General features: G+C 37.8%; 1 protein-coding gene across 1 annotated transcript; it reads left to right on the forward strand.

The window, feature by feature from the left end:
- The first annotated feature begins 52 nt into the window (after positions 1-52).
- wdr90 (WD repeat domain 90) lies at positions 53-27534 on the forward strand. The gene is made up of 41 exons (XM_077551346.1): positions 53-355; positions 575-669; positions 949-1125; positions 1259-1397; positions 1487-1660; positions 2636-2762; positions 3853-3917; positions 3992-4044; positions 4126-4254; positions 4340-4366; positions 4441-4509; positions 5992-6102; positions 6276-6421; positions 6509-6566; positions 6712-6830; positions 7961-8122; positions 8213-8334; positions 9801-9917; positions 10164-10399; positions 10504-10640; positions 11775-11905; positions 12018-12148; positions 13338-13499; positions 13586-13714; positions 14506-14737; positions 15709-15819; positions 15897-15973; positions 16055-16157; positions 16304-16425; positions 17583-17736; positions 17840-18030; positions 18146-18314; positions 19664-19784; positions 20430-20601; positions 22747-22869; positions 24367-24535; positions 24619-24749; positions 26119-26262; positions 26482-26598; positions 26985-27069; positions 27160-27534. The coding sequence occupies exons 1-41, from the start codon at positions 343-345 to the stop codon at positions 27315-27317; spliced, it is 5208 nt and encodes a 1735-aa protein (XP_077407472.1). The 5' UTR covers positions 53-342; the 3' UTR covers positions 27318-27534.
- Positions 27535-27954: the final 420 nt, after the last annotated feature.

A 27954-nucleotide genomic window follows, 5' to 3' on the forward strand; every position in this document is an offset into this window, starting at 1 on the left:
AAGCCAAATCGACGTTCGTTACGTAATGACGTCAGGACGCTTACGGAAACGGCGGAAAACGGAGCGGGAAGGATAGGATCGCTTCTATGGTCGTTAATTCATTTTTGTAAATAGAGTTCTACTAAAAAAAAAAAAACGGACTGCCTCTTTGAAGCTAATACAGTTGAAAGAAAAAAGACACTTGTCAACAAAAGAGGGCGTTTTGTTTTGTCTTTATCACTACTGTATGTATCTAAGCTAATGTGTGTAAATGTACATGAAAACAGTTGGGCGAGTTGTCCTGAGTTTGGATAAGATCCCGCACGATTAAGTCCACGGGTGGTTTGGAAGTGTTCCCCGCCAATGGCCGCCAAAGGTACGACATTTACAGTTAAAATGGCCTTCCGCGAATATGCCAGCTTTAATGGCAGCACTTTGCTACAACTTTGCTTGCATTTGCGGTTCGATGAACCTCTTCGAATACACTTTGAATGACAGCCATTTACTTGCCGAGACAGTTACACAATCGAACATCTATGATGTCTGAAGTGTTGCTTTGATGTCTAACCCGAATGGGCTAATTTCTCTTTTCTAGATGGTTGGCAGCATCCTTACGTCAACATATTCAAACAGTTCCGACTTGCAGAGTGGCTAAGGGCATCCAAAGAAGGATATGTGTCACTATACACGGTAACAAACAAAAAAAAAAAAGCTTAGACTAGTACACACTGACCACAAGTTTATGGTCGAATGGTGGACTAGTGATGATTACATGTCTGCCCCCACAGTTTTGAGTCTTTTCTCTGTGTAGTTTGCATGTTCTGCTTGTGTTTTTAAAAGTTTTCTCAAGGTACTCTTGCTGCCTACCAAAATTCCAAAAGTTTTTTTATTTTTTTAAATATAGCATCCTTAGTTATGTTGTACCAATTTCTAATAGCAGCTCCTACTTCCCATTTACCAAACCCTTAGGACAAGATCCTCAACAGTGCAGTGTATCGGATCAGGGGTTCTGAATCCGAGGACGGTTGCATCAAGCTTCCTAAAAACTCGCACCACTCTCTGGGTCTGACGGGCCGATATCTCTACGTCCTCTTCAAGCCCAAGCCAGGAAAACAATTTTTGATCGTCCTGGATGTCATAGCAGAGGTACTTTTGGCTGATGTTTCTTTCGATTTACGAGATTTACCAAGTCTCTTCCAAAATGCAGATATTCCACGTTACAAGTTAATTGATGAATTGTCTGCTTAGTCCCTCCCCCTTTACGTGTTGTGACTCATAGGATGGCCGCATGGTGCGCATATCCATCTCCAACGCGTTCAAAGAGTTCAAATTCACGAGAACGTCGCTGCGCTTCCCGTTCCAGTGCGGCCCCGAATTTGATTGGGTTGCTGACGCGAAAGCCCGGGCTACACGACAACGTAAAATACACCATGCGCGTTATTCTTACCCGTACAACAATGTTGTCATCGCCTATAGCGCTTTGATAGTTTTTGCTCCTGTGGTTAAGGTTACAGACCTTCAGCACCCACTAAGGTCCGCTGGACCTGCTTGATGATGGATCTGCAGCGCACGCTCACCGGCTACCTCAACAATCTCTACTACAGTCATCTTAAGAGCGTCAAGCTGTGCGCCCACATGTCTGTTAAAAACTTGTTTACCAGCGACCTGCTGCTTAATCCTGGTGAGACTCCCAGCATCGTCATCATAGAAATTCATCAATGAATGATGTTATATTGAGTGATTTACAATACAACTTCGGGCTGCTCGATTATTTAAAAAAATATATATATTAATCACGATTATTTCAGTTTTAATTGAAATCACGATTGTTCAAACGATCTTAATTTAAAAACAAACAAACAATTAAAATAAGTTTGAAATAAAATTCTTTGAAACACTAATTATAAAAGTTCCTTTTGGTCCACACAAAATTGATAAAATTAATAATAATAATAATAATAATTAAAAAAAAGGACAAATGTATAGGTTCCTTGTATAATTCTATAAATTGCCATAGAACTGTTGAAATGATTTCAATATTTATTTATTTTTTACGACTGGCAATTTTGTAATCGTGGAGTGTAATTATTGAAGTTGTAATTGAATTTTGATTAACTGCAACACATATTACAGTTGTAGGGCTGTGCAATTAATCGAAATTCAATTTAAAAAAAATATATGATTATGGGCAATTTTGTAATCATCGAGTGTAATACAGTAATTGAAATCGCAATAGAATTTCGATTCATTGCACAGTCCTACAACAACTAATATTTGTTGCATTTAAGTAGCCCCATCGCATAAAAAAAAAGAAGTTATTTGTAGTTTATATATTGATGTTGATTAATTTTAGTGTATATAAGCAGTTGAGAAAATGGATAGAGTCCTTTGCATTACTGTACTGTAAATAATAACTTTTTTTTTTAACATCGAATTCAACCAGATTGCTTTAAGAAGCGACTGTCTATTTCTCCGTAGCGAGGTTATAATACTAAGAATCAATCCAGTGTGCAAAAAGGCATTTTTTTTTTTTGTATACTGAAGACATTTGGGATTCAGATGAAAAGATGAACATGAGACAGAAGTTCATGACATGAAGTCTGCATTCCGATGCCCGATGTCACCTCTCTCATCATCCAATCGTCTCTCACCACAGAGGTTTCGTACCACGAAGCAAAGCAAATGAGCCTGCCCACTTCGGACGGCATTGGACACATGCCCCGAGACATGGTGTTTCCTGTGCCCGAGGGACGCAGCTGGCATAAATGCTACAATTACATCAGGTGACCTCTCCTTGTTTTTTTTTTTTTTCAAAGGTTGAATTTATCGTTTGTTCTCAACTTTTGGACAACAAACGATTTTTCAGATTCGAAATGAAATATTGAGACAGTTAAGCTAAAGTCAATAGCTCATCAGAGCTCTAAACGTTAACTTTGACTGCCAGACGTTTTCAGAAAAGGGATGCCGTGGGTGCCAGCCGATTTTAAGCATTTTGACTGATCTTTCGAGGTCCACAGAAAATGATGTGTTTGGACTATGGAAACACACATACTACCAAATGAAAGATTGGACTCTCATCTTTCATCAGAAAAGAAAAGTTTGTTTCTACCTTATTCCGTTTTTCAGTAATCAACAATAGAAAATGGTTCGTTTCACCTCTGTTTCGAAACAAACGTCTTTTAACGTCTTTGGCACTCCTCTGTAGGATTTTACTAAACGTTATTTAACGTTTTTGGCAGTCAAAGAGTTAACTACGTTTGTTTTTTTTCTCGCAATGGCCAATGCAACTTCTTGTGCAGCGCTGCTTTGTGAATGGGGGGTTTGTAAAATCCAAAAACACCCACTCACTATGGCCAGCAGATGGCAGCATTGTATCTCTTTTCAATGGGCTCCCGTGTATCAAATTACATGAAAACATGGCGGATCTTAGGGAAAAGAACATTTCAAGGACGACGTGAATGATCAAAGCGTTTGTCACATTAAATCTAATCCACAGAGCGTCGCTCGTCAAAAAAATATTAGTGTCAAAGTCACTGTTGTGCAGAAAATCCTTTTTTTCACAAAACTATTTTTGCTTGATGTCACTCAAAGTTTGTTTCTACCTTATTCCGTTTTTCAGTAATCAACAATAGAAAATGGTTAGCTTCACCTCTGTTTTGAAACAAACGTCTTTTAATGTCTTTGGCACTCCTCCATAGGATTTTACTAAACGTTATTTAACGTTTTTGGCAGTCAAAGAGTTAATACTAGTGTAAGCCGCCAGAACTTGTCGGCACTGTGACTTTTCGAAGCAATCCCAGCAATCTTCAGCAAAAATATCACAAAGATAAAGCGACACTAGGCACATTGAAGCCCTCGTCTGTCTTCTACCAGGTTTCCATTAGAAGAAGATCTGAAGTGCGGCATCATTCGAAAAGGCCCTTCAAAGGTGGAAGAACGTGAGTTATCTAAAAGCACTCGTATAAACGGATGCCTTTCCTTTTGCCGATGACCATCTTGATATTTGTTCCAGCAAACTTGCCCAGCCTCACGGAAGAAGAATCCCGACCCCCCAGCCCAGAATTAGTAAGATCAACAAAAAAAAAAAATAGCCCTGCTGCTTTGTTGTGCAAACCGTTCAATCTGCTGCTCTGGCTTTGGCGTCAGGTGAGCGACATACCCGAGCTGCCTGAAGTGGTCACTGAGGTGGTGGAGGACCCTGAGCCGGAATCGCCATCCTCCAGTCGATACTCCACCCCCCCCTCGGTTGTCAACGAGGAGGAAATAGAAGAGGAGGTGAAGCTTTGTAAAAAAAAAAAAAAAAAAGGGAAAAATGTCATTGATATAATGGCCCTCACTTGAATCTTCTTCTTCTTGTCAGGTTGCTGACAGCTCTGAAGAGGGGCAGGTAAGATAAAAGGCTTGGCAGAAAATTCCCATAAAAGGGCATCTCTGCATTCAGCCTTTCTTCTCTTGTCTTAGAAGCTGTTGCCAGACCCGATTCTCAGGCTCAGGAGGATAATCGGTTTTGGAGGAGCCACCACCAAATGTGTAGGCTTATTACGATTTTTACAAATGTATACATTTTCTACCGATATTAACTAGGGCTGTCAGGCGATTAAAATTTGTAATCGCAATTAATCGCATGACTTCAATAGTTAACTCATGATTAATCACAACTTTGATATCTGTTCTAAATGTATAATAACATTTAAAAAAAAAAATCTTAAGTTTTGATACTCTTGTTAACATAAAAGTGGGGGAAAATGTTAAACTCTAATAGAAATATGGCATCTTTTAGTCATTGATATAGTAATTTCATAAAATTTAGGTAAAAATAAAAAGGTGTACTGTAAAAAATGAGTGTGATATTGATTTGTTGACGTCATTTTTCTGCCACTAGATGTCATAATTTTAAGACGGTGGCGATGTTTATTTTCGTATTAAGAACTATCTTAATCTTTAACTCTTTGACTGCCAAAAACGTTAAATAACGTTTAGTAAAATCCTATGGAGGAGTGCCAAAGACGTTAAAATACGTTTTTTTTTTTTTTTAAAACAGAGGTGAAACTAACCATTTTCTATTGTTGATTACTGAAAAACGGAATAAGGTAGAAACAAACTTTTTTTTTCTGATGAAAGATGAGAGTCCAATCTTTCATTTGGTAGCATGTGTGTTTCCATAGTCCAAACACATAATTTTCTGTGGACCTTGAAAGATCAGTCAAAATGCTTAAATCGGCTGGCACTGGCGTTTCTGAAAACGTCTGGCAGTCAAAGAGTTAACATGAAGTAACTTGTAACTCATCAAATACCATAACAAAAGTGTCAAGACGGTTCACATTTGACCTTTATTAACAAGTAGGGGTGTCAGGCGATTAACATTTTTAATAGTGATTAATTGGATAACTTCAATAGTTAACCCACGATTAATCGGAAATTTTACATCATCTAAGGGGTACAATAAAATACGTTTTTAACACTGATAACATAAAAGTCGAAAAAAAATTAATAAAACTAATATGGCTACATCTTTTAGTCAGTAATTTCATAATAATTCATAAAATTTAGTTACACTTAAAAAGATGTACTGTATTGTAAAAAAACATGTGTGAAATTGATGTGTTGAGGTCATTTTTCTGCCACTAGATGGCACAATTGCATTTGTAAGACATTGGTGACAGCTTCTTTCCATATTAAGAACTGTCTAAATCTTTAACATGAAGTAACTTCTGCACATTTTTAAAATTGTAAAAAATTTCCAGTCTCCACAAATATATGCATTATTATTACATTCATTACTGTTTAATTTTGACGTGGACCTGTCTGTTACGTTGCAGGAAAAAAATTGTGGCGTTAAAGGAACTTCAAATGAACTCAAATTTTGACACCCCTAATATAAACTGGATTTTTTCCCCCCCTCTTGTTGTTGCCAAGAGCCTTATACGTGTGTAGTTTTATTTTAATTTTTTTTTTTAAATTTTTTAAATGTCATTGGTGTGACAGAATGTGTACACTGCTTTTTTATTTTAGGCCTTATGGACCATCTCAGGCGATTCCGTGGTTTATCCATGTCACGCCATTGTTGTCTCTATGAAAATAGACTCTGACGAGCAGAGGTTCTTCATTGGCCACACGGACAAGGTAAAATGGCCTCCTTATATGGGGGTCCAACTCAGCCGCGACTCGCGAGGAAACGGAAATGAAAATGGAAACGTATTACTGCATTACATGGCGGGATCATTTCAGTGTCCAAAACGTGCTTTAATCCCCAGCTCCCTTTTGATTCACATGATATCTTTGTGTTTGTATGTCAGGTGTCTGCGCTGGCTTTTAACGGCAACAGCACATTGCTGGCCTCTGCGCAAAGTGGCAATTACTGCGTGGTTCGAATATGGAACTACCTGAAAGGAAATTGCATGGCCATGTTCAGGATGCACGCTCATTCAGTAACCTCGCTGAGGTAATCAGAGGATAACGAGAGTTCTCTTATGCGCGCGGTAGAGGCTCGCACTTTTTACACAATAATTATGTACTTTTCTTTTCAAAGCTTCTCGTACAGTGGCAGCATCCTGTGTGGCGTGGGAAAAGACAGCCACGGCAAGACGGCAAGTGCCTCCGATGCGTGATCATAATAACCCGCTATGTACTGTTTTAAAAGTGTGCAAGTTATAATTTCAAACCAAATGCCGTGATTGCTTCCCTTTTTTTCGCTCGGTGCAGTTGACTGATCTATGTTATTATGTGTAATAGTTGGTGGTTGTCTGGAACACGGCCAATGTCGGCAACGGTGGAGAAGTGAGCATGTTTGCCAAGACAAAACTGGACGTGGACATTAAAAGCATGAAATGTGCCAGCTTTGATGAGACAAGGTGCACTCCCGTCTTCTTTGAACGTTAGCTTCGTTAACTCATTTGCTTCCATTTAAAAAAATAAAAATAATAATAATTTGCTTCCAAAAACGTATAAATGCGTTCTATTTGAAATGTTTTAAGTGTCCCAAAGACGTGTTTATACGTTTTTTATGGAGTTTTTTTTTTTTAATGCGAGAAGGCTTTGACGCAGCCTCTGAACTGCAGAGAACGGGTGAAGCAATGGTAGTACTTACAAAAATGGCCAGCAGGTGGCAGCAGAGTATAAGAGATCAACCTGGGCCATGTTGCAAAGAAGATAATTTCCCCACAGTTCTAAACAGATTTGTGAATAATGATGAAACTATACTAGCTATATTCTAATGATAATTGCTGCAAAACAGAGAGAAATATACTTTTTTTTTTCCTGATGGAAAGAGGAAACTCTTCTTTCTTTTTTTTTGGTAAGTTCCATGTTTTTATAGCAGTAGAACACAATATTCTGTGGGCCTTGCAAAATCTATCAAAATCCAGTAAAACAGCCGGGAGCGAAGGGGATTGCTTCAGTGAAAATGGCTGGGAGTGAACCAAGTCAAACTTTTTTTTTGGGGGGGGGGGGGGTCAATTACATGTTCTATGCAGCACCCTGGTCTAAATATGCTATACTGTTTAATAACTTATTAATATGAGTTAAGCAGCAAAATCCATCTGTTTTTATCCATCTCAGTGGGCGGCCATTTTGCCAGTTGCTGTCGACTGACGATGACATCATCAATGTTGCTCAGGTCTCATGTAACAACCAATCACAGCTCAGCTTCAGAAAACAGGTGAGCTGTGATTGCTCGTTGCCTGAGCCCTGAGCAACTGTGATGTCATCTTCGGTCGACAGCAAGTGGCAAAATGGCCGCCCCCTGAGATGGATAAAAGCCGCTGGATTTTGCGTCATAAGCCCTTTTAAAAACAAACAAACAGACAAATGTAATATTAATCAAAATGTCACGTTTAGAACTAGTCTAAAAATCACAAAATGTTTACGGTTGACTTTCACTTTAAAATGTGTGTAAGTGTTTTTGCTGTTCCCTTACACTTAACGAAGAATGTGGTTTTTTTTTTATTATTATTATTTTTCTAACCACTCTCGGCCCGCTCAGGCTGGTGTCGTGCGGTCATGACAGCATTCGTCTGTGGCGGGTTCGCCAAGGCACACTGCGCTCGTGCCCAATCAACCTCGGCGAATATCGCCCATTGGACTTCACCGACGTGGCCTTTGAGGAGGGGGACTCGCCCCAACAGCATATTGATGATAGGCTGCTGTGAGTGACCAATCTTTCAAAGTGTGTGAATTTAGCGAGGGATCTGGCTTCAAAGTTCACGATGGCTTTCCCCCCCCCCCCCCCCTGCAGGTTTGCAAGCTGCAGGAGCGGCCACATCTTTGAGATTGACTACACCAGGGTAGTCGTTCGAAATGTCCGATGGTTGTTTCCAGTGCGGCAGGAGCAGCAGGAGAAGTGGACTCTCAACAAAGGTGGGTTTGCCCTTCCTGAGGTTGCGCTGCTTGCACTAACAACAAGGCTGAGAAGAAAATGGGGGTAGTTATTGACAAAAGCGCAGTCAGAGGATCCAGAGTAGCAACAAAAAAAAACGTTTAGCAAGTTCAGTTCCCGCTAAGATACAAACAAGAGCAAAATCATGATTACATTTTTCTCTGTGTGACAAAAAAAACCAGTCCAGTGGAGTCAATGAGGGGTATTGATCCATAAAACCATTAATCAATTATTTTGTTTATCTCTTTTTCCGTTAAATAGAAAATAGAATTTGAAAGGGAAATTGGCTGTTCACATGTAAGAAAATACTTTTAAATTCATTCATCAAAGAACTCACTTATTGCACTTTAAGACACTTCAGAATCTTTTTAATTGATATTTACAATTATTGAATTAGATTATGAAAATATTTTTTATCCTTGCTTGTGTAACACTTAAGTGATTATAACACGTGTTACTTTCATTAATAAGCTAAATCATTTGACTAGTTACTGCCTCTGCAAAATTTACTTTGGAATTTAATATTTGTGGTGTTTTTTTTTTATTTTTTTATCACGCCTTAGACATTTAACTCTTTGACTGCCAAAAACGTTAAATAACGTTTAGTAAAATCCTAGGGAGGAGTGCCAAAGACGTTAAAAGACGTTTGTTTCAAAACAGAGGTGAAACTAACCATTTTCTATTGTTGATTACTGAAAAACGGAATAAGGTAGAAACAAACTTTTTTTTCTGATGAAAGATGAGAGTCCAATCTTTCATTTGGTAGTATGTGTGCTTCCATAGTCCAAACACAACATTTTCTGTGGACCTTGAAAGGCCAGTCAAAAATGCTTAAATCGGCTGGCACCCACGGCATCCCTTTTCTGAAAACGTCTGGCAGTCAAAGAGTTAAGAAGAATCGATGTGCTGTAATTAATTCATATCGGATTGAACTGAAGTGAATCAAATTGGATTGGGAAAAATCGAATTGGACTGAACTCTTGTTCGATTCGATTGAGGAAATTAGAATCGATACCCAGCCCTCATTTCAAACATTAGTTGTCTATGTTTCCTCTTTGCATATGTGCGTTGACAAAAAAATAAAAAAATTTCCAAAGACGAACCTCATTTTTCACATCTGTAAAGAAAAACATGCATATCTATTATTTCTTTGGTAGTTAATGCTAGGTAAAAAAAAAAAAAAAGTACTTGCTGGGGTAAAATGTTTTCAAATGTTGTTTGGTATCAGGATGAATAAAGAAAATCACAACGGGGGGGGAGAAAGCAAAACTTGTTTTGAATAATGTCATTGCTTTTTCTGCCTGCCAAGAGGAAAAATCGTTTAACCCAGGAAATTGGATTTTTGTGCGAAAAAATACAAAATTGTGTTGTAAGAGCACATCGCCCAGCCTCAGTTGGAAGGAAGGTGTTTTCTTTTCTAATTGCTGAAATTGTGTGCTTTTCCCAGATCCCGGTATCGCCATCAACAGCCTCAGCGTGCGCTCGTCTTTCTGCGCCACGGGTTCCGAAGATGGCTTCCTGCGGCTGTGGCCTCTGGATTTTTCTGCCGTCTTGCTCGAAGCTGGTAGGCACGAGCGCCGTGCGCCATAACCTCTACTTGAAGCAATCGGGTCATGCCTATTCTCCATGCCATAATGTTATCTTTAAAGCTTGAATGCACAACCAATGAGCTGGAAGTAAAGACATTTTTATCACATGAACGAATTTGGACATTTCTGCCTCGCCAGTTCTGCTTTCTCACCTCATTTTCAAGCGAGAAAGTCGACCAGAGTTGAAATGTTTCAACCCAATTGATTTTTGTTTTTTTTAGAACACGAGGGTCCCGTGAGCCTGGTATCCGTGTCATCAGACAGAAGGCGGGTCCTGACTGCCACCGTAACTGGCAACCTGGGTTTCCTGGATGTGAGCAGTCGGGGTTACAGCACGCTGATGAGGTCGCACACGGGCGCCGTGCTGGGCTTCAGCGTGGACGGGATCCGGCGGCATCTCACGACAGCCTCTTCCGACGGCTCCGTGCGCATTTGGTCCATGGACTCCTTGCAACAGGTCAATATTTGGCACTTGAATGAAATCAAAATATTTATTTTTCGAAAAAGTGATCAGCATTTGACTTTGATTTGAGAGCTGAGGTATTTCCTTGTTGATCACAGCTGTACGACTTTGTGTCGGAGGATAAGCCGTGTTCGGTCGCCTTTCATCCCAGCGAGCAGATCTTCTCTTGTGGCTTCAGCTCGGGCATCGTCAGAGTCTTCGATATCTCCTGTGGCAAGCTCTTGGCTGAGCACAAGTGCGTGTGAAAATGTGCCAATGCGCCAATTCAACTACAGTTCCTTGAATAGATCGTTAGAGCTGTCAAAATTAATCGATTAATCGACAGTCAATTATCAAATTCATCGATAACTATTTTAACGCATTCAAACCCAAAAATGTCTAAATAAGTTTTTAATACATTGTCGTTCACTCCCAAAAACGTATTTATACGTTTTTAATGGTTTTTTTTTTTGGTTTTTTTTTTTAATGCTCTAGCATACAGAAGGTTTTGATGCAGCTTCTGACCTGAAGAGGTCGCTTAAAGCAATGGCAGTTATTACCAAAAAAAATGGCCAACAGGTGGCAGCAAAGTATAAGAGATCAGCCAGGGCCATGTTGCAACAAGCTCTTTTCCCCAGTGTTTTCAACAGGTTCATGAATAATGATGAAACTTAGCTATATTCTATTGCTAATTGCTGCAGAACGGAAACAGATGAAAGAAGATACTCTAATCTTTCTTTTGGCAGGTTCCGTGTTTTTATAGTTATAGAACACAATATTCTGTGGGTCTTGCAAAATCTGTCAAAATCTAGTAAAACAGCTGGGAGCAAAGGAGATTGCTTCAGTGAAAATGGCTGGGAGTGAATGAGTTAATAATCAAGTAATTGTTTGGATTCATTTTTTTTGAATTTTAAATTGTCCAAATAATAAAATAAAAAACAGTAATTGTTCACATATTTCTGTAGTCCTTCATGAAAGAAGACTGATTATATTCTGTGTTTAATCCAAATAAGACAATTATAAACATCTGTTTTTCTTTTGGAAGCAATGACTTGAACCGGTAACATACTTTTTTGATCACTATACGAATACGAAGTACGAAATAAAAAAATGCTTTTGTAACTGATTTGAATGCAAAATTAAAATTCATCCGATTAGTCGATTAATTGATTCTATAAAAATATTCTAGAATAGAATATGAGAGACTATAACTTTATTTGTCCAGCCCCCGCTTCAGTTTGGCGATCGTAATTGACCTTGATCTTAAATAGGGAACATGAGTTTTGCTGTTCGATTTCATTTCATAGCATTTCAACACAAATATCACATATCGCAATAATGAGCGTGATTGTGTTTCGACTGCACATTTGTCTTCATCCCAATGTGCTAGTCATCACCGAGGCGAAGTGGTGGGCCTTGCCTTCTCTCCCGACGGCGACTGCATGTACAGCGCCGCCTCCGAGGGCTCTCTGGCGCTCTACAACTCCTGCGACAATGACAGCCACGTCATCCGAGTTGTCTGTGCGTACGCGCGCTCACCATACGGTCATACGCTCACTGTCAACTCGACAGCTAATTGAAATGTGAAATCCCTGGTACAACAGATTCATTTCTTGACTGCCTGATGGTCTAGGTGGTGTGGTCGCCCGAGGCACTGGCCGTGCTCCTGATGCTCTTGCAGTGAGCAGTGACAGCCGCTGTCTGGCTTTCGTTGGGCCCTCTGAGTACACCATTACTATTGCTGATGCGTTGTCTCTCGAAGAGGTACCTTACTGATGTATCTATAAGGGGAAGTCACCCCATTTTTTTTTTACATCAACTCATTCACTGCCATTGACGACTATAGACGTCAAGCATTCATTTCAACTATTTTTATTAGTTTCACATTTTTTTGAGTGTGACGATCGAGAATTTTTTATTGTACATTTAGAGCAGATATCAAATTTGTGATTAATCGTGAGTTAACTATTGAAGTCATGCGATTAATTACAATCAAAAATAATTATCGTCTGACGCCCCTAATTTTTAATAATCTTTTTTTCTTTTATCTTTAAAAAAAAAGAAAAAAGATTAACTCTTTGACTGCCAAAAACGTTAAATAACGTTTAGTAAAATCCTATGGAGGAGTGCCAAAGACGTTTAAATACGTTTTTTTTTTTTTTTTTCAAAACAGAGGTGAAACTAACCATTTTCTATTGTTGATTACTGAAAAAACGGAATAAGGTAGGAACAAACTTTTTTTCTGATGAAAGATGAGAGTCCAATCTTTCATTTGGTAGTATGTGTGTTTCCATAGTCCAAACACATAATTTTCTGTGGACCTTGAAAGATCAGTCAAAAATGCTTAAATCGGCTGGCACCCACGGCATCCCTTTTCTGAAAACGTCTGGCAGTCAAAGAGTTAAAAATTAGGTGCATCAGGCGATTAATTTTTTAAATTAATTTTTATCTTTAAAAAAAAGAAAAGATTATTAAAAATTAGGTGCATCAGGCGATTATTTTTTTAAAATTGTAATTAATCACATGACTTCACTAGTTAACTCAAGATTAATCACACATTTTACATCTGTTCTAAATGTACAATACATTTTTTTTCCCTAGGTTTTCATACTCTAGTTAACAAAAGTGGAAAAAAAATGTGAAACTAATAGAAATAATTCAAAAAAATTTTTGACGTCTATAGCCGTCAATGGCAGTGAATGAGTTCATATGTCCTATGCAGCCACACTAGTCTAAATATGGTATTGTGGTTAGTATTGCGTTATGCAGCAAAATCCAGCCGTTTTTATCAAAATGGCCGCCCCCTGAGATGGATAAAAACGGCTGGATTTTGCTTCTTAACTCATATTCCCCAAAAATGTATATACGTTGAATGTATGTTTTTCAGAGTACAATATTAAGCCAATTATTTTCATCTCAAGGCACCACTGTATCCTTATGTTCCCTCCTTCAGTCACTCCGCCTCGACGTGAGTATTTTGGATTCGGAGAGCAACTTTCTGGATTCTGCGCTGAAGGTCTGCTTCTCCTCCGCCTCCCCTGAGCATTTGCTGGTAGCGACATCCGCTAACAAAATCCTCTGGGTCAACACCCAGACGGGTGGTCTGATCCGGCAGGTAGAGTATCGTAGCGTTTGTTGTTTTGTCCCCCCCCCCAAGACTAAGCATTGATTTACTTCAGACTGCTTTCTTTTGTGCAACAGGTGTCCAAGGTGCACAAGCACTGGTGTTCCTCTCTGGCTGTGAGCGAAGACCGACGTTTTTTGGTCACGGCGGGACATCATGCAGTCAAAGTGTGGGATTATAACATGCAGCTGACTACGAACTCGCAGGTACACGGAAAGAAAGCCGTTTGTAAATACATGACATGTTGCACTGATAACTTATAATAATTCACAAATCAGTTTAAAACAGTGGAGAAAAGAGCTAGTTGCAACATGGCCCTGGTTGATCTCTTGTACTCTGCTGCCACCTGCTGGCCGCTTTTGTAATAACTACCGTTGCGTCAAGTGTTCTCTTCAGTTCAGAGGCTGCATCAAAGCCTTCTGAATGCTCTTGCATAAAAAAAAAAAAAAACATTAAAAACAAAACGTATAAATATGTTTTTGGGACCATGGTAATATTTAAATGATTACGTATTTTTACGTTTTTGGGCGCAACTGAGTTCAATTGAAAAGGTACTCTGATATTTCATGTTAATAGTAGCAGAGTCTTTGCCAGACATTATTTTACATTAGAAAAATCTCACAGCACAATAAATACCAAATTATTATATATTTTTTAAGTGCATACAGAAACTGATGATCTCATCTCAATTTCCTCACTTGCTCAGTGGTAAATCTGGGCATGCCATTTTCATCACTTTAAATTGGTCAATAATTTCTAAAAAAACAGAAAACTAAAACAAAATTCACGCATGGACTAATATTATAGATTTGTGCAAAAATATGAAATTTACCGAATTGTAACATTAGCTTTTGGCCGACACTAGTAAATAATAAAATCATAATTTTTGGAATTTAAGTAAGATAATTTCTCACATCACTCTAGTTTGGCAATCCCTGGTCTAAAGTACTCAACTGTATATAGTGTAGTAACTTAAAGCATGCATCTTGTGTCCCAGATGTTTATAGGTCATAGTCAGCCCATCAACCAGGTGAGCTTCACCCCTGGACAGCAAGGTGTGGTCTCAGTGGGGGACGCCATTTTCCTTTGGGACTTCCTGGCACCCCCAGTCGACTTGCTACGTACCGTCCGGATGTTAGCTGTGGATGAGATGCCTCGTGAAAAGGCACCCCGACCCTTGTCTCCCCCACCGCCACTGGATGTGAGCGCCACCGAAGTCGAGCTGGACGGTAATAATAAAAAAGTAAAAAAAAAAAAAAAAAAGATTAGAAACATGTCTGAGTCTGACCATTAGAATGATTTTTGATTTTTGCTTCAGTTTATAGATGTTCAAGGAATCGTAATGATCGACTCCAGTCTGACTCGCTAATGCTAATTAGTGCTCTACTCGCGGCACTTTTATCACTCAAAAAAAAACGGCTCCACGCTGAAAACCCCCCCCAACTTTTATTGGAATAACTTTTTCCTTCTACTCTCTAATTTGGCTACGACTTAACAGTGTATCAGAACGCGTGGAACCACACTGCCCCTAAGTGGCCAAATCGGGTACAACATGAACAGCGCTCCCAATAAAGGCACACACAAACAAAGGGAAGACAGTATAAAATTTAAATAAAATTTAATTTGGGGCATTTAAAATCTATTCTGAATCGTACTAATTGAGAATTGTGATTTTTTTGGGGCACACCCCTAGAAAATATATATATTTTCAACTATTATTGACCTGCATTATCATTGAACTATTGTTACTATTGGTAACTATTAACCGTGTTATCATTTCTCGATTTGGGCACTGATTAATGTGAAGGATTATTACCATAATAAAGTTGTTGATTTTTCACTAACAACTTTTCTGCTTAGGAATATTGACTTTCATTTTCAATGATATCAATCCAATTTGGAGCAATCTGTAAATAATTGCCAATATGGATTTCTGTCTCCAGTGCTTCATTTCTAAATCCAGAACTACAAAATCAAAGCTAATTTTGGGACCATAAGAAATTAATGATGATTCAGGGGTGCCTTGAAAGCAGTGGCGAGCTTCAAGCAGCTTGTTGCCTAGCAACAGATTTATAGGCACTGCCTGCATTTCAACTATATTTGGCTTTTCTGTCGAGAACTGTGACAGGGTTGAATTTTGTAGCTTCATTCCGTGTCTTTGAGACTTTAGCGATGCCGTCTCAACTCCCATTTGTTGCAGTCACTGGTTCAGAGCCCGGTTTTCACCCCAAGCCTGGCACATGCTACTTGAAAATCACAGAAGTAGGCGATGCCATCAGAATGAGTCAATCAATCAATCTTCAAAACAATGGTAAGTCCCCAACTTCACTGGTGCATTAGTAATAAAACATGCACATATTTATTGCGTCATCTTTGCCATTTTTGTAGGTTTTAATGAGAAGCGCGTGCGTCCAGATTGTTATCGACACTTCATACCACGATTTAAGAATTCCACACTTGATGAGGTAAAGATGTCATTCCGACATACAAAAACATGTCATATGTTATTTTTTTTTGGACCAGTCAAAATATTTTCTTTTATCCAGACTGCTGTGATTGCTCAGCCGGGTGAAGCAGGCATGACACTGAAGGCAGTAATTGGTTACAATGGCAACGGTCGTGGCAACTTGGTTTGGAGCCCTGACCAAGGTTATTCTCATATTCTGCATAATAAGAGCATTACTGTAATTTCAGTACAGATGAGAAGAAAAGTGGAGACATTTGGTCAATTTTTTTGTGTGTGCTTTCCCTGCAACAATTTTTTATTTTTTTTTTTACATTTTTTGTCATCACAGGTTTATTTGCATACTCCTGCGGTGGCGTGGTGGTGGTGGAGAATGTCAACTCAGGGCGTCAGAGACATTTGCAGGGCCACAGGGAAGAGATCTCTTGTCTTGCTATCTCAAATGACGCTCAGGTATGAGTTTGGATATTACTGAAAAATCGAATTGGACAATGTTAGCTGCACCACAGATTATTGGGCAAAAAAAAAAAGTCCCCACAGAAAAAAAAAAAGACGATTTTTCCACTTTCGGGCTTCTATTCAAACTGAGGTCCATGTGACGCGAGATATGCAATATATTGATTTGTCCCATATCAAAGTATCACCACAGAAGAGAAAGTGAACCAAAGGGCCACCTAATGATTTTCTCAGCAGGCGTGTAACAGGCGGCGCATTTTGGAGCTGTTTTCTATTTTTAAGCCTAATCACGGAGTGGAGCAGCAGGTGCCTCCCAGAACGCACTCTGTCTCCAATTATCTGGACAAGAAAAGCCCTATTAGGGCAAGAAGGCTTACTATATTTACCTCAATTTCACCAGGAGAAAGAGACTTTCTTTTTGCTATGAAACCAATTTTTGTCACTGGCCACGTTTTAGAGTGCTGTTAATAACTTGAAAGCACGTAAGTGTACTGTACAATTGCCTCACCACATTATTACATAGAAACTACAAATTGATGAGAACATATTAGGGGCGGGAATCTTTGAATGTCTCACGATTCGATTCCGTTTGTGGGTGTGCGATTCGATTCAGAATCGATTTTCCATTAGGAATGATTTTTTTTATTCAAATTGATTTGATTGACAATGATTTTTGCTTCAATTTATAGATGTTCAAGGAATCGTAATGATCGACTCCAGTCTGACTCGCTAATGCTAATTAGTGCTCTACTCGCGGCACTTTTATCACTCAAAAAAAAAAAACGTTTCCACGCTGAAAACCCCCCCAACTTTTATTGGAATAACTTTTTCCTTCTACTCTCTAATTTGGCTACGACTTAACAGTGTATCAGACCGCGTGGAACCACACTGCCCCTAAGTGGCCAAATCGGGTACAACATGAACAGCGCTCCCAATAAAGGCACACACAAACAAAGGGAAGACAGTATAAAATTTAAATAAAATTTAATTTGGGGCATTTAAAATCTATTCTGAATCGTACTAAATGAGAATTGTGATTTTTTTTGGGGGGCACACCCCTAGAAAATATATATATTTTCAACTATTATTGACCTGCGTTATCATTGAACTTTTGTTACTATTGGTAACTATTACCCGTGTTATCATTTCTCCAGATAATGGCCTCTGCTGCGGGCAAAAGTGCCAACAAGAGCCTCATTTGCATTTGGGCCGTCCAGAGTGGCGCTTGTCTGAATACCATTTCCTACCACAGAGGGGCAGTGCAGAGTCTCTCTTTCTCCAAAAATGATCGATTCTTGCTCTCCATAGGTTAGTGGGGTAAAGAGGACCAAAAAAAAAAACCCATGTAACTCCAATTGATGATTTCTTATGACTCAAGCCCAATTGGCTTCTATTCCCCCACAATTATTAGGAGACTTCTCAGACCCGGCAGTGGCTGTGTGGAGCAGCTCGACCTTCCAGATGCTCTCCAGTGAGAGTGGTTTGGGAGCGGTCCACCACGCAGCCTTCAGCCCCTTTGTGGACGCCCAGCTGGCCTGTGTAGGCAGCCAAGGTGTTTACTTCGGCCTCTTCAACAGTCATGGGCAGGATGGTGACCTCAAAGTAAGCACCTGCAAGGATCCTTGCTTTGAATCCATTACAGTTGATGTTCTTTGTTAAAAAAGAAAATCAAACAAAAAGCCCGACTTACGTTCTTTATCTGTGGCCGTGCTTTTAGCTCCAGAGAGCGAGGGCACCGGTCGAGGTGGGTGATGTGGAGCTGACGGCTCTGTGCTACCATTCGGAGTCGTTGCTATTCACCGCCACCAACAGAGGACACCTTTGCGTTTGGGACATCGAGACACAGAGCTGCTTCATGACGTGGGAGGCTGATGAGGGCGAGATTGGTAAATATTTGCTGTTTGTTTGTTGAAGAAAAGTGCACTAAGCTATCACTGTCTTACAAATGCAATTATGCCATCTAGTGGCAGAAAAATTACGACACAAATCAATATTGCATTCATTTTTTTTACAATACAGTGCTACATATTTTTAACTCATTCGCTGCCATCGACAGCTATAGACATCAAAAAATCATTTGAACTATTTCTATAAGTTTAACATTTTTTTCCCACTTTGTTAACAAGAGTATGAAAACCTAGATTTTTTTTAATTGTATATTTAGAACAGATATAAAATCTTGAGTTAACTAGTAAAGTCATGTGACAATTTTTAATCGCCTGACACCCCTCATTTTTAATAATCTTTTCTTTTTTAAATCTTAAAAAAAAAAATGAAGAAGAGATTATTAAAAATTAGGGGCCTCAGGTGATTACATTTTTTAATTGTAATTAATCCCACAACTTTAACAGTTAACTCATGGTTTAAAAAAAAGATTATTAAAAATTAGGGGCCTCAGGTGATTACATTTTTTAATTGTAATTAATCCCACAACTTTAACAGTGAACTCACGGTTTAAAAAAAAGATTATTAAAAATTAGGGGCGTCTGGTGATTACGTTTTTTTAAAGTGGATTTTTTTTTTTAATTAATAGAAATAGTTAAAATAAATGTTTGACGTCTATAGGCGTCCATGGCAGTGAATGAGTTAATTTTAACTCAATTTTATGAATTATTATGAAATTACTGTATCAATGCCTAAAAGATGCAACCAAATTTCTATGAGTCTAACGTTTTTGTCCACTTTTATGTTATGAGTATGAAAAGGTACATCTTTATTGTACACTTAGAACAGATGTAAAATTTGTGATTAATTGTGAGTTAACTCTTTGACTGCCAAAAACGTTAAATAACGTTTAGTAAAATCCTATGGAGGAGTGCCAAAGACGTTAAAAGACGTTTGTTTCAAAACACAGGTGAAACTAACCATTTTCTATTGTTGATTACTGAAAAACGGAATAAGGTAGGAACAAACTTTTTTTTCTGATGAAAGATGAGAGTCCAATCTTTCATTTGGTAGTATGTGCGTTTCCATAGTTCAAACACATAATTTTCTGTGGACCTTGAAAGATCAGTCAAAATGCTTAAATCGGCTGGCACCCACGGCATCCCTTTTCTGAAAACGTCTGGCAGTCAAAGAGTTAGTTATGTCATGCGATTAATTACGATTAATTGACAATGATTTTTGCTTGTTAATAAAGGCGATTCATTTGTGAAGCTTTGCTGCAACCGACAGAGCCACCCGACGACACGTCTGTTATGGTATTTGATGAGTTTTTTGTTTTTTTTTGCTGAAGGTGTGTTGCTGTGTCGAGGGAACACGCTGTTGACAGGCAGCAACACCCACTGGCTGCGACTGTGGGAGGTAGAAGCTGTGCGGCGTGTGAAGCCTCAGGGCAAGGCGTCCAGAAAAGATGGGTTTGTTGACGCTAAGCTTTCCTCGTTATTCAGATCCTATGATTTTGCTGGCTCACCTCGCTAGCCAGTCGCAAGGCTCATAGAGACAAACAAAAATAAGTGTGAGAAAAGTGAGAGCGGATATAATTATTATTTCATGAGTTTAGAAACATAATGGGTAGAAAGCCTACCCATCCACAATATAATGGTTGCCATGGTGTGCTGTAACCAAGTGCACATTAATAGGATGAGTTGAATTCATTTCAAAAAGGTTTCTATGCACCTTTTGTCTAAGTCCATGTTATACTTGTAAAAGAGACATTATGATCCAGACGGAAGTGTCGCGTGGGAAATACTGCTGATTAGTATACGGAAGATGAACTCAATGGCATTGTATTGAAGGGGGATCATTAATTTAGACATTTTACAATCATAAAGGATCTGAATGTTAATGATAATCATATGTTGCCCTGCGATTTGACAAAAGGCTATGACGTTTAAATAAAAACATTGTCGTAATAATTTTCCGAGCAGTTGTCTGTTCAATCCAAATAACCGTGTAATAGTTTTACCCTGTTAACGCTCATTGATTTCACAAAGGAGCCATCAAAAGGTAAAACATTCTGTTCCGCCATATTGATGTCATTGTCTTTGGTCATCCCGCAGCGGGGCGTCGGCGGTGTTGAGGCAGGAGATCATGCTGGATGGCGCCACAGTCAGCGCTGCCTTTGACAACACAATGGACATGGGCATCGTGGGCACCACCACGGGAACCTTGTGGTACGTCGACTGGTTGGACAGCAGCAGCATCCGGCTGGTCAGCGGCCACAACAATAAGGTAACAAGGTTAGATGTGGCAAATCACAAAAGCGGCGTCGTCCAAAAGGGCCCGACCCATAATGGAGCTTTTTTTAGGCTGATTACGATTGTTTGTAATACATTATATACTAATATATATGTTTTTTTGTTTTGTTTTTACAACAGAGAGAAAAATCTGCAGTTTTTTGCTTTATTTTTATTTATTTATTTTTTTGATTGTCGTTATCTTTGTCTCGTGTTAACTCATTCACTTCCATTGACGGCTATAGACGTCCCAAAAATTATTTTATACTATTTCTATTAGTTTAACATTTTTTCCCACTTCTGTTAACAAGAGTATTTATATAGATTTTTTAAAATTGTACTAGAACAGATATAAAATCCGTGATTAATCGTGAGTTAACTAGCAAAGTCATGCGATTAATTACGATTAAAAATTGCAATCGACCGACGCCCCTAATTTTTATTAATCTTTTCCTTACATAAAAAAAAAAGTTTATTAACTCTTTGACTGCCAGACGTTTTCAGAAAAGGGATGCCGTGGGTGCCAGTCGATTTAAGCATTTTGACTGATCCACAGAAAATTATGTGTTTGGACTATGGGAACCCACATACTACCAAATGAAAGATTGGACTCTCATCTTTCATCAGAAAAAAAAAGTTTGTTCCTACCTTATTCCGTTTTTCAGTAATCAACAATAGAAAATGGTTAGTTCCACCTCTGTTTTGAAACAAACGTCTTTTAACGTCTTTGGCACTCCTCCATAGGATTTTACTAAACGTTATTTAACGTTTTTGGCAGTCAAAGAGTTAAAAATTAAAAAATATATATATGTATTTAAAAAAAGAAGAAAAGATTATTAAAAATTAGGGGCATCAGGCAATTAAAATTTGTAATCGTACTTAATCGCATGACTTCAGGAGTTAACTCGCGATTAATCACAAAGTTGATATCTGTGCTAAATGTACCCAAAAAATCTAGGTTTTCATACTCTTGTTAACAAAAATGGAAAAATATGTTAAACTAATAAGAAATAGTTTAATAGGTACATTTGTAAATTCTGAGCCAGGATTATGCACGGGATTACTGTACTGGTTTTCCCCTTTGTTCGTTTTTAATTTTTTTATAAATGGATGTTGAAATGGAATAATAATACTGTACTCCTGTGAGTGCCTGAAGACCCGCCTACATTACATCTCCTCACCCTGTCTTACTGCAGTGTTAAATTAGTAGAAGCGGGCCAATCACACCTTCACATGGCAGCTCTTGGTGTTTTTGGGGTCCTTGAAGCGAAAAATTTAAAGCGGAGCAGCAGGGAAGGCTGTCATGAATTTGACTCTATAATTAACGCCTGATTTTATTGAGTACTATACTTACAACACTTGATATCAAATAAACTTGGCAGAATTGTGATTGACTGACAGAGCGTAAAAGGAATCAGCTCGTGATTATGATTATAATATTAATAAACAAAATCAAAACATTTTAACCCTTTGACTGCCAGACGTTTTCAGAAAAGGGATGCCGTGGGTGCCAGCCGATTTAAGCATTTTGACTGATCTTTCAAGGTCCATAGAAAATTATGTGTTTGGACTATGGAAACACACATACTACCAAATGAAAGATTGGACTCTCACCTTTCATGAGAAAAAAAAGTTTGTTTCTACCTTATTCCGTTTTTCAGTAATCAACAATAGAAAATGGTTAGTTTCACCTCAGTTTTGAAACAAACGTCTTTTAACGTCTTTGGCACTCCTCCCTAGGATTTTACTAAACGTTATTTAACGTTTTTGGCAGTCAAAGAGTTAAAGAAGGACTAAATCAATCGTATTCGAGAAATATGAACGAGATTAAGTTTGAACATTACGCCATTGCCAATTTTGCTGTCACGAATGTCAGAAATGTCACAATTTCATTTTATTTATTTATTTAAAATGTTGCTGCTGTTAATGTTTATGTTGTTGTTTTAAATGACTTTAACTTGTCAATGAACTCTGGAGAAATGCGGCAGATACAATAAGACTTGTCTTCTTTCTGCTCCTTTTCATTCAACGATGAAGAATTTCGTTTTTGTTTTTTTGTTTTTTTCTTTTACAAATGAATGACATAAATGATTGAAATGGAAAAACAAAAGGTTGAATCGTAACCCGTTGTGTCGTCCAGGTGAACGGTTTGGCCTTTCAGACGGATGAAAGCCACTTTGCCACTTGCAGCGAAGACGGCAGTCTGAGGGTTTGGTCTATTCCTAGTAATGAACTGGTGGTGCAGTTCCAGGTACTCAATCAGGTGAGAACAATTTTGAAGAAAAAAAAGGTCCTCAATGTTGCAAGTGCGAGTTAATGTACAGTTGCTTTTCAAGGTCTTCCCATGTATTTTTTTTTTTTTTAAACAAACGCAAGCAATAAATTATTCTTTATTACAATTATAAATTATAAGATTTATTATACTTCATAGGTTAGGCTTAAAATAAAAAATAAAATAAAGCCAAATGAATAAAAAATTAAAGACAGTCAGCAAATCATAAACCAGATTACCTTTACCTTACAATATATCTGTGTTTTTGTCACTTCAATTTGCCGCGTGCTAAATTTAGCAGTACCTTTGCTCTTTTTTTGTTTATTAGCGTGAGAGGCAGCAGTAGACTTCACGGGCATACTGCGCGCATTGGTTGCCATGACGACTGCTTCTATTCTACTTTTCATTTGGTGGTTGGCAAAAATATTTAGTCAGGCAATTTTTTTTTTTAGCTCTGTCTAATAGAAAAGTGCTGCTTTACCACCATCTTGTGACATCTACAATCGTCACAGTGTTTGTATTCCATTATTTAAAAAATCACCTAACTATATAGAATCTTAACAGACCTGCTTAACTCATTCACTGCCATTGACGGCTATAGACGTCATAAATTCATTTGAACTATTTCTATTAGTTGAAATTTTTTTTCCACTTGTCAACAAGAGTATGAAAGCCTAGATTTTTTTTTGTACATTTAGAACAGACATAACATTTGTGATTAATCGTGCGTTAACTAGTGAAGTATTGCAATTAATTAAGATTAAAAAATTTTAATCACCTGACACCCCTAATTTTTATTTAATCTTTTCTTCAAAAATAAATAAATAAAATAATTGTGATTATTTTTTCCAATTTTTAAAAACATTTTTTTTAAAGGAAAGATTATTAAAAATTAGGGGCGTCAGGTGATTACCATTTTTAATCGTCAATTGCATGACTTCACTGGTTAACTCACAATTAATCACAAATTTTATATCTGTTCTAATGCGATAAAAAAAATTCTAGGTTTTCATACTCTTAACTCTTTGACTGCCAAAAACGTTATATAACGTTTAGTAAAATCCTATGGAGGAGTGCCAAAGACGTTTAAATACGTTTTTTTTTTTTTTTTTCAAAACAGAGGTGAAACTAACCATTTTCTATTGTTGATTACTGAAAAACGGAATAAGGTAGAAACAAACTTTTTTTTCTGATGAAAGACGAGAGTCCAATCTTTCATTTGGTAGTATGTGTGTTTCCATATTCCAAACACATAATTTTCTGTGGACCTTGAAAGATCAGTCAAAAATGCTTAAATCGGCTGGCACCCACGTCATCCCTTTTATGAAAACGTCTGGCAGTCAAAGAGTTAACAAAAGTGGGGAAAATGTTAAACTAATAGAAAATAGTTACACTGAATTTTTGACGTCTATAGCCGTCAATGGCAGTGAATGAGTTAATATAGTTTTTGTCGTTATATCAATTTCTGCGCGCTTTGCTCCGTTTCAGTCGTGCACCTGCGTGTGCTGGAGCCTTTCTCCGAGCCTGCATCACGTGCGCGTGGCGGCAGGATACAGCGACGGCACTTTGCGCGTCTTTCGACTCTCCACCTCCGAAATGGAGCGCAAGCTGCATCCCCATCACGTCGCCGTCACCGCCATCCAGTACTCGGCCAACGGTGAGAGGCGGGGCGCGCTTGTCAAAGATTTACTTATTTAATTATTGATTTATGTTTTAATCCAGCGCGCTGTAATTAACCAGGTGACGTTATCCTCTCTGGTGGGAAGAACGGCCTCATAGCTGTCAGTCACGCCCTGGACGGATCGACCCTCCGTGTTTTCAGGGACCACAAAGGAGCAGCCATCAGCACCATTCAGTGTGTTCGTGAACAGGTCCGTTTCTACACTGTAAAAAAAAAGAAGTAAAGTTTCTACACTGTAAAAAAAAAAGTAAAGTTTCTACACTGTAAAAAAAAAAAAAAAAGTTTCTACACTGTAAAAAAAAAAAGTAAAGTTTCTACACTGTAAAAAAAAAAAAAAGAAGTAAATTAAAAATGGACAAAAATACTGTGGAGAAAAAAAACGGAAAATTACTTATTTTCCCATAATTAAAGTACAGTTTTTAACTGCAATTTTACCAGGTGTAAGTAATATAACAGTACATGAATACAAATAATGTGATTAGTCTTTCAAAACATGGCCAATAATTGTTGAAAAACTAGATATTGAGTTTAAAATCGCAACCGGGTAATTCATTGATATAGCATTTTTCCGCTTTACGAGGCTCTCAAAATGTTTTGACACAGCATTAGGAGTTCAGTATTTTGCTTAAGGATACTTCAACATGTTCACCAAGGGGATCAAACCCACAACCTCGGGTATACCAGACGACCACTCTACCACTCATCCACGCTGCCATTCTTGTTAATAATTGTAGTTATTTTAATTAATTTTGGCCGTGCTGATCCGTTAGTCCAATTCTTTGCTTTGTGTGTTATTCACTCTCCCCTTTACCTAGATCTCATTACATGTCCTTTCAAAATAAATCTCAATACAGTGAGTATTAAATTTAGTCAATAATAATATAAATGTTTTTTTTTAAGGGTTTTTAAGTTGAATTTTACAGACAAATATTTGTGGTATTTTAACAATCAATATATGTATTTCTAATGTAGTTTTTTTTTGTAAAAGAACAGAAATATTGTGTGTTTTTACAGTTAGTCATTTCATGTTGTTTTACATTTGACATAATCGGAGTTTATTTGTGTAAATGAAATACTATTTTTAAAGTAAGGAAAAAAACTAAACTAAAAAGTAAAATTCTGTTATATTACAATTTTTTTTACAGTGTATTGAGAATTAAGTGTATTTAATCAAATGTACATGTGCTAATCATATAGCCCCATTCAGTTATTACATATAAACAAATGAGAACATTTCAGAGGAATAACAGGCAGTTGATTGCTTCTATTTTCATTCTGCCACTGATATAATTTATCACCTCTTCAAGTCCTTAATTAAATGTCGTAAAAATTCATTCTACAGGGAGTGCTGTTGTCAAGGTTTGTTAGCCACTTTTGAAGAAAAAAAAAACAAAAAAACTGGCATTTCTTTTACTCAGCTCTCAGAGAGCAGCCAAGTCACACAAGGTTAGGGATCATTTGTGACGCTTTTGAACATGGTAAAAAAAAAAAAAAAAAACGTTTGCTGGAATTCTTCTCCTGACATTTTGTGACATTTGATTCGATCCTCTCTTCTCCAGTGTAAGGAGTTTGGACTGGTGGGGAACGAGCTGTGGTTGGCTGCCAGCGTTGACAGGCGCGTCAGTGTCTGGGCGGCCGATTGGTTCAAGTGCAAGTGCGCTTTACTCGACTGGCTCACACTTCCTGCGCCGCCGTATTGCCAGGTACTTCCTGCGCTCACGCGGTACATGGCAAAGTCCAGAAAATGCCACTTCAAATGTCGGGCGCGGCAAGGGAGTTATGCTAAATGAGTCATGCCATTTTCCAGCTTAGATTTGTCGTTTTTGTTATGATATATTCTCCGTAATTATTAATTATATAGGATTGATCAAAACGATGCTATTTTCCCTGTTTCAGCCCGAATCGCTTGTATTGTATTGCAGGATGACAGCCCACCTCCGAGCCTGGCTGCCTTTTGCCCGACAGACCCCAGCCTGCTCATCTACACTGGTTACGGCGTAGAGAAAGAACTCATTTTCTACAGCCTCTTGAAAAAAAGGGTACCTGTCTGTTTAATTTATTTAATTATTATCTTAAAATAAATAATCATTATTATTAAAAATTAATTTAATTTACGTTTTTTAATTTACTTGAGTTAGTTTAATCTAAATTTTAAGAATTATTATTATTATTTATTTAAAAAAAATGTTTTTTATTAAAATTAATAAAAAAAAATAATTATTAAAATGAATTTTATTTATTGTTTTTAATGTACTTTAGTTAGATATTATTAATTGTAATAAATAATAATAATTCTAATTACTTATTTATTTATTTTTAATTTTATTTCTAATCTAATTTTTTGATCTGTACCGGTCGGTGCCTGTTTTTCTTCTCACATCAACTAACTTTTTTTTTTTTTTTCTCTCTCTCTCACTTGTACAAGATAATCAAAAAGATTGCTTTGCATCACTGGGTCACATGCTTCAGCCTCTCTTCCAAGAGTCAACTCATAGCAGTGGGGTCAAAAGGTAAGTTTTTCGCCCAGTTGTCACACGAGGTTCAAGAATGTTGGTAACGAGTGTCTCGCTTGGGTGCCTGACCTCTCGTCGTCCTCCCAGAGCGCGTGTTGAAGCTGATCAAGTGGACCAGCGGCAAGTTCCAGGACTTCATACAGCACAGCGACTCGCTGCAGACGTGTCGTTTCTCCCCCTCAGGGACACTCCTCTTTTCTGTGGCTCATAATGAGATTCTGCTGTGGGAGGTGAACGGCCTCTGAGAAGCCTCGTCCGTATTTTTGTTGTTTTCAAGTTCAAACCTTGTAGGTTTAATGCCTTTCTCGTCTTTTATCTTTTTTTAGGATGAATTTTGAGTACATGTATTATTTCAAAATACTGTTTAGTCATTTTCTTTTTAATTATTATTATTTTCTTGCATGTGTTACCCAATAGCAGGTTCTCCTTTTTGTTTTGGAATATAAAAAATTGAGAACAGTTTCATGGTCCAGAATGTCTTTTCCATCATAGGACAAATCACGATTTTATCGTGGAAACAAGCCCCAACAAGCTTCGTCCTGTGCTGTTTTCACCCAGCATTGATGCACAAGTTTCAGATGATCAAAATCGGCTTTTGCATAGAAATGGCAGTGGATTTGATGACATTCATAGTTAGAATTCAAATAATGCTTCCATTCCATTCATAATTTTGCCACTTATTGACCGCACCTTAACAATTTACACAATACCCAAATGTCAACATTTGGACCTACGTAGGTAAGTTAATAGATTAATTTGTTTTTATTGTTTTGTTTTTTAATTGCAGCAGCAAGTAATTTGAATGATACATTTTACAAATCACAACATTTTAAAGTAAATTGGCAATTTTTTTTATGAATTTTTTTCACAGGGTTGGACAAA

Source organism: Vanacampus margaritifer, chromosome 18 (assembly GCF_051991255.1).
Source record: "Vanacampus margaritifer isolate UIUO_Vmar chromosome 18, RoL_Vmar_1.0, whole genome shotgun sequence".
Lineage (NCBI taxonomy): Eukaryota > Metazoa > Chordata > Actinopteri > Syngnathiformes > Syngnathidae > Vanacampus > Vanacampus margaritifer.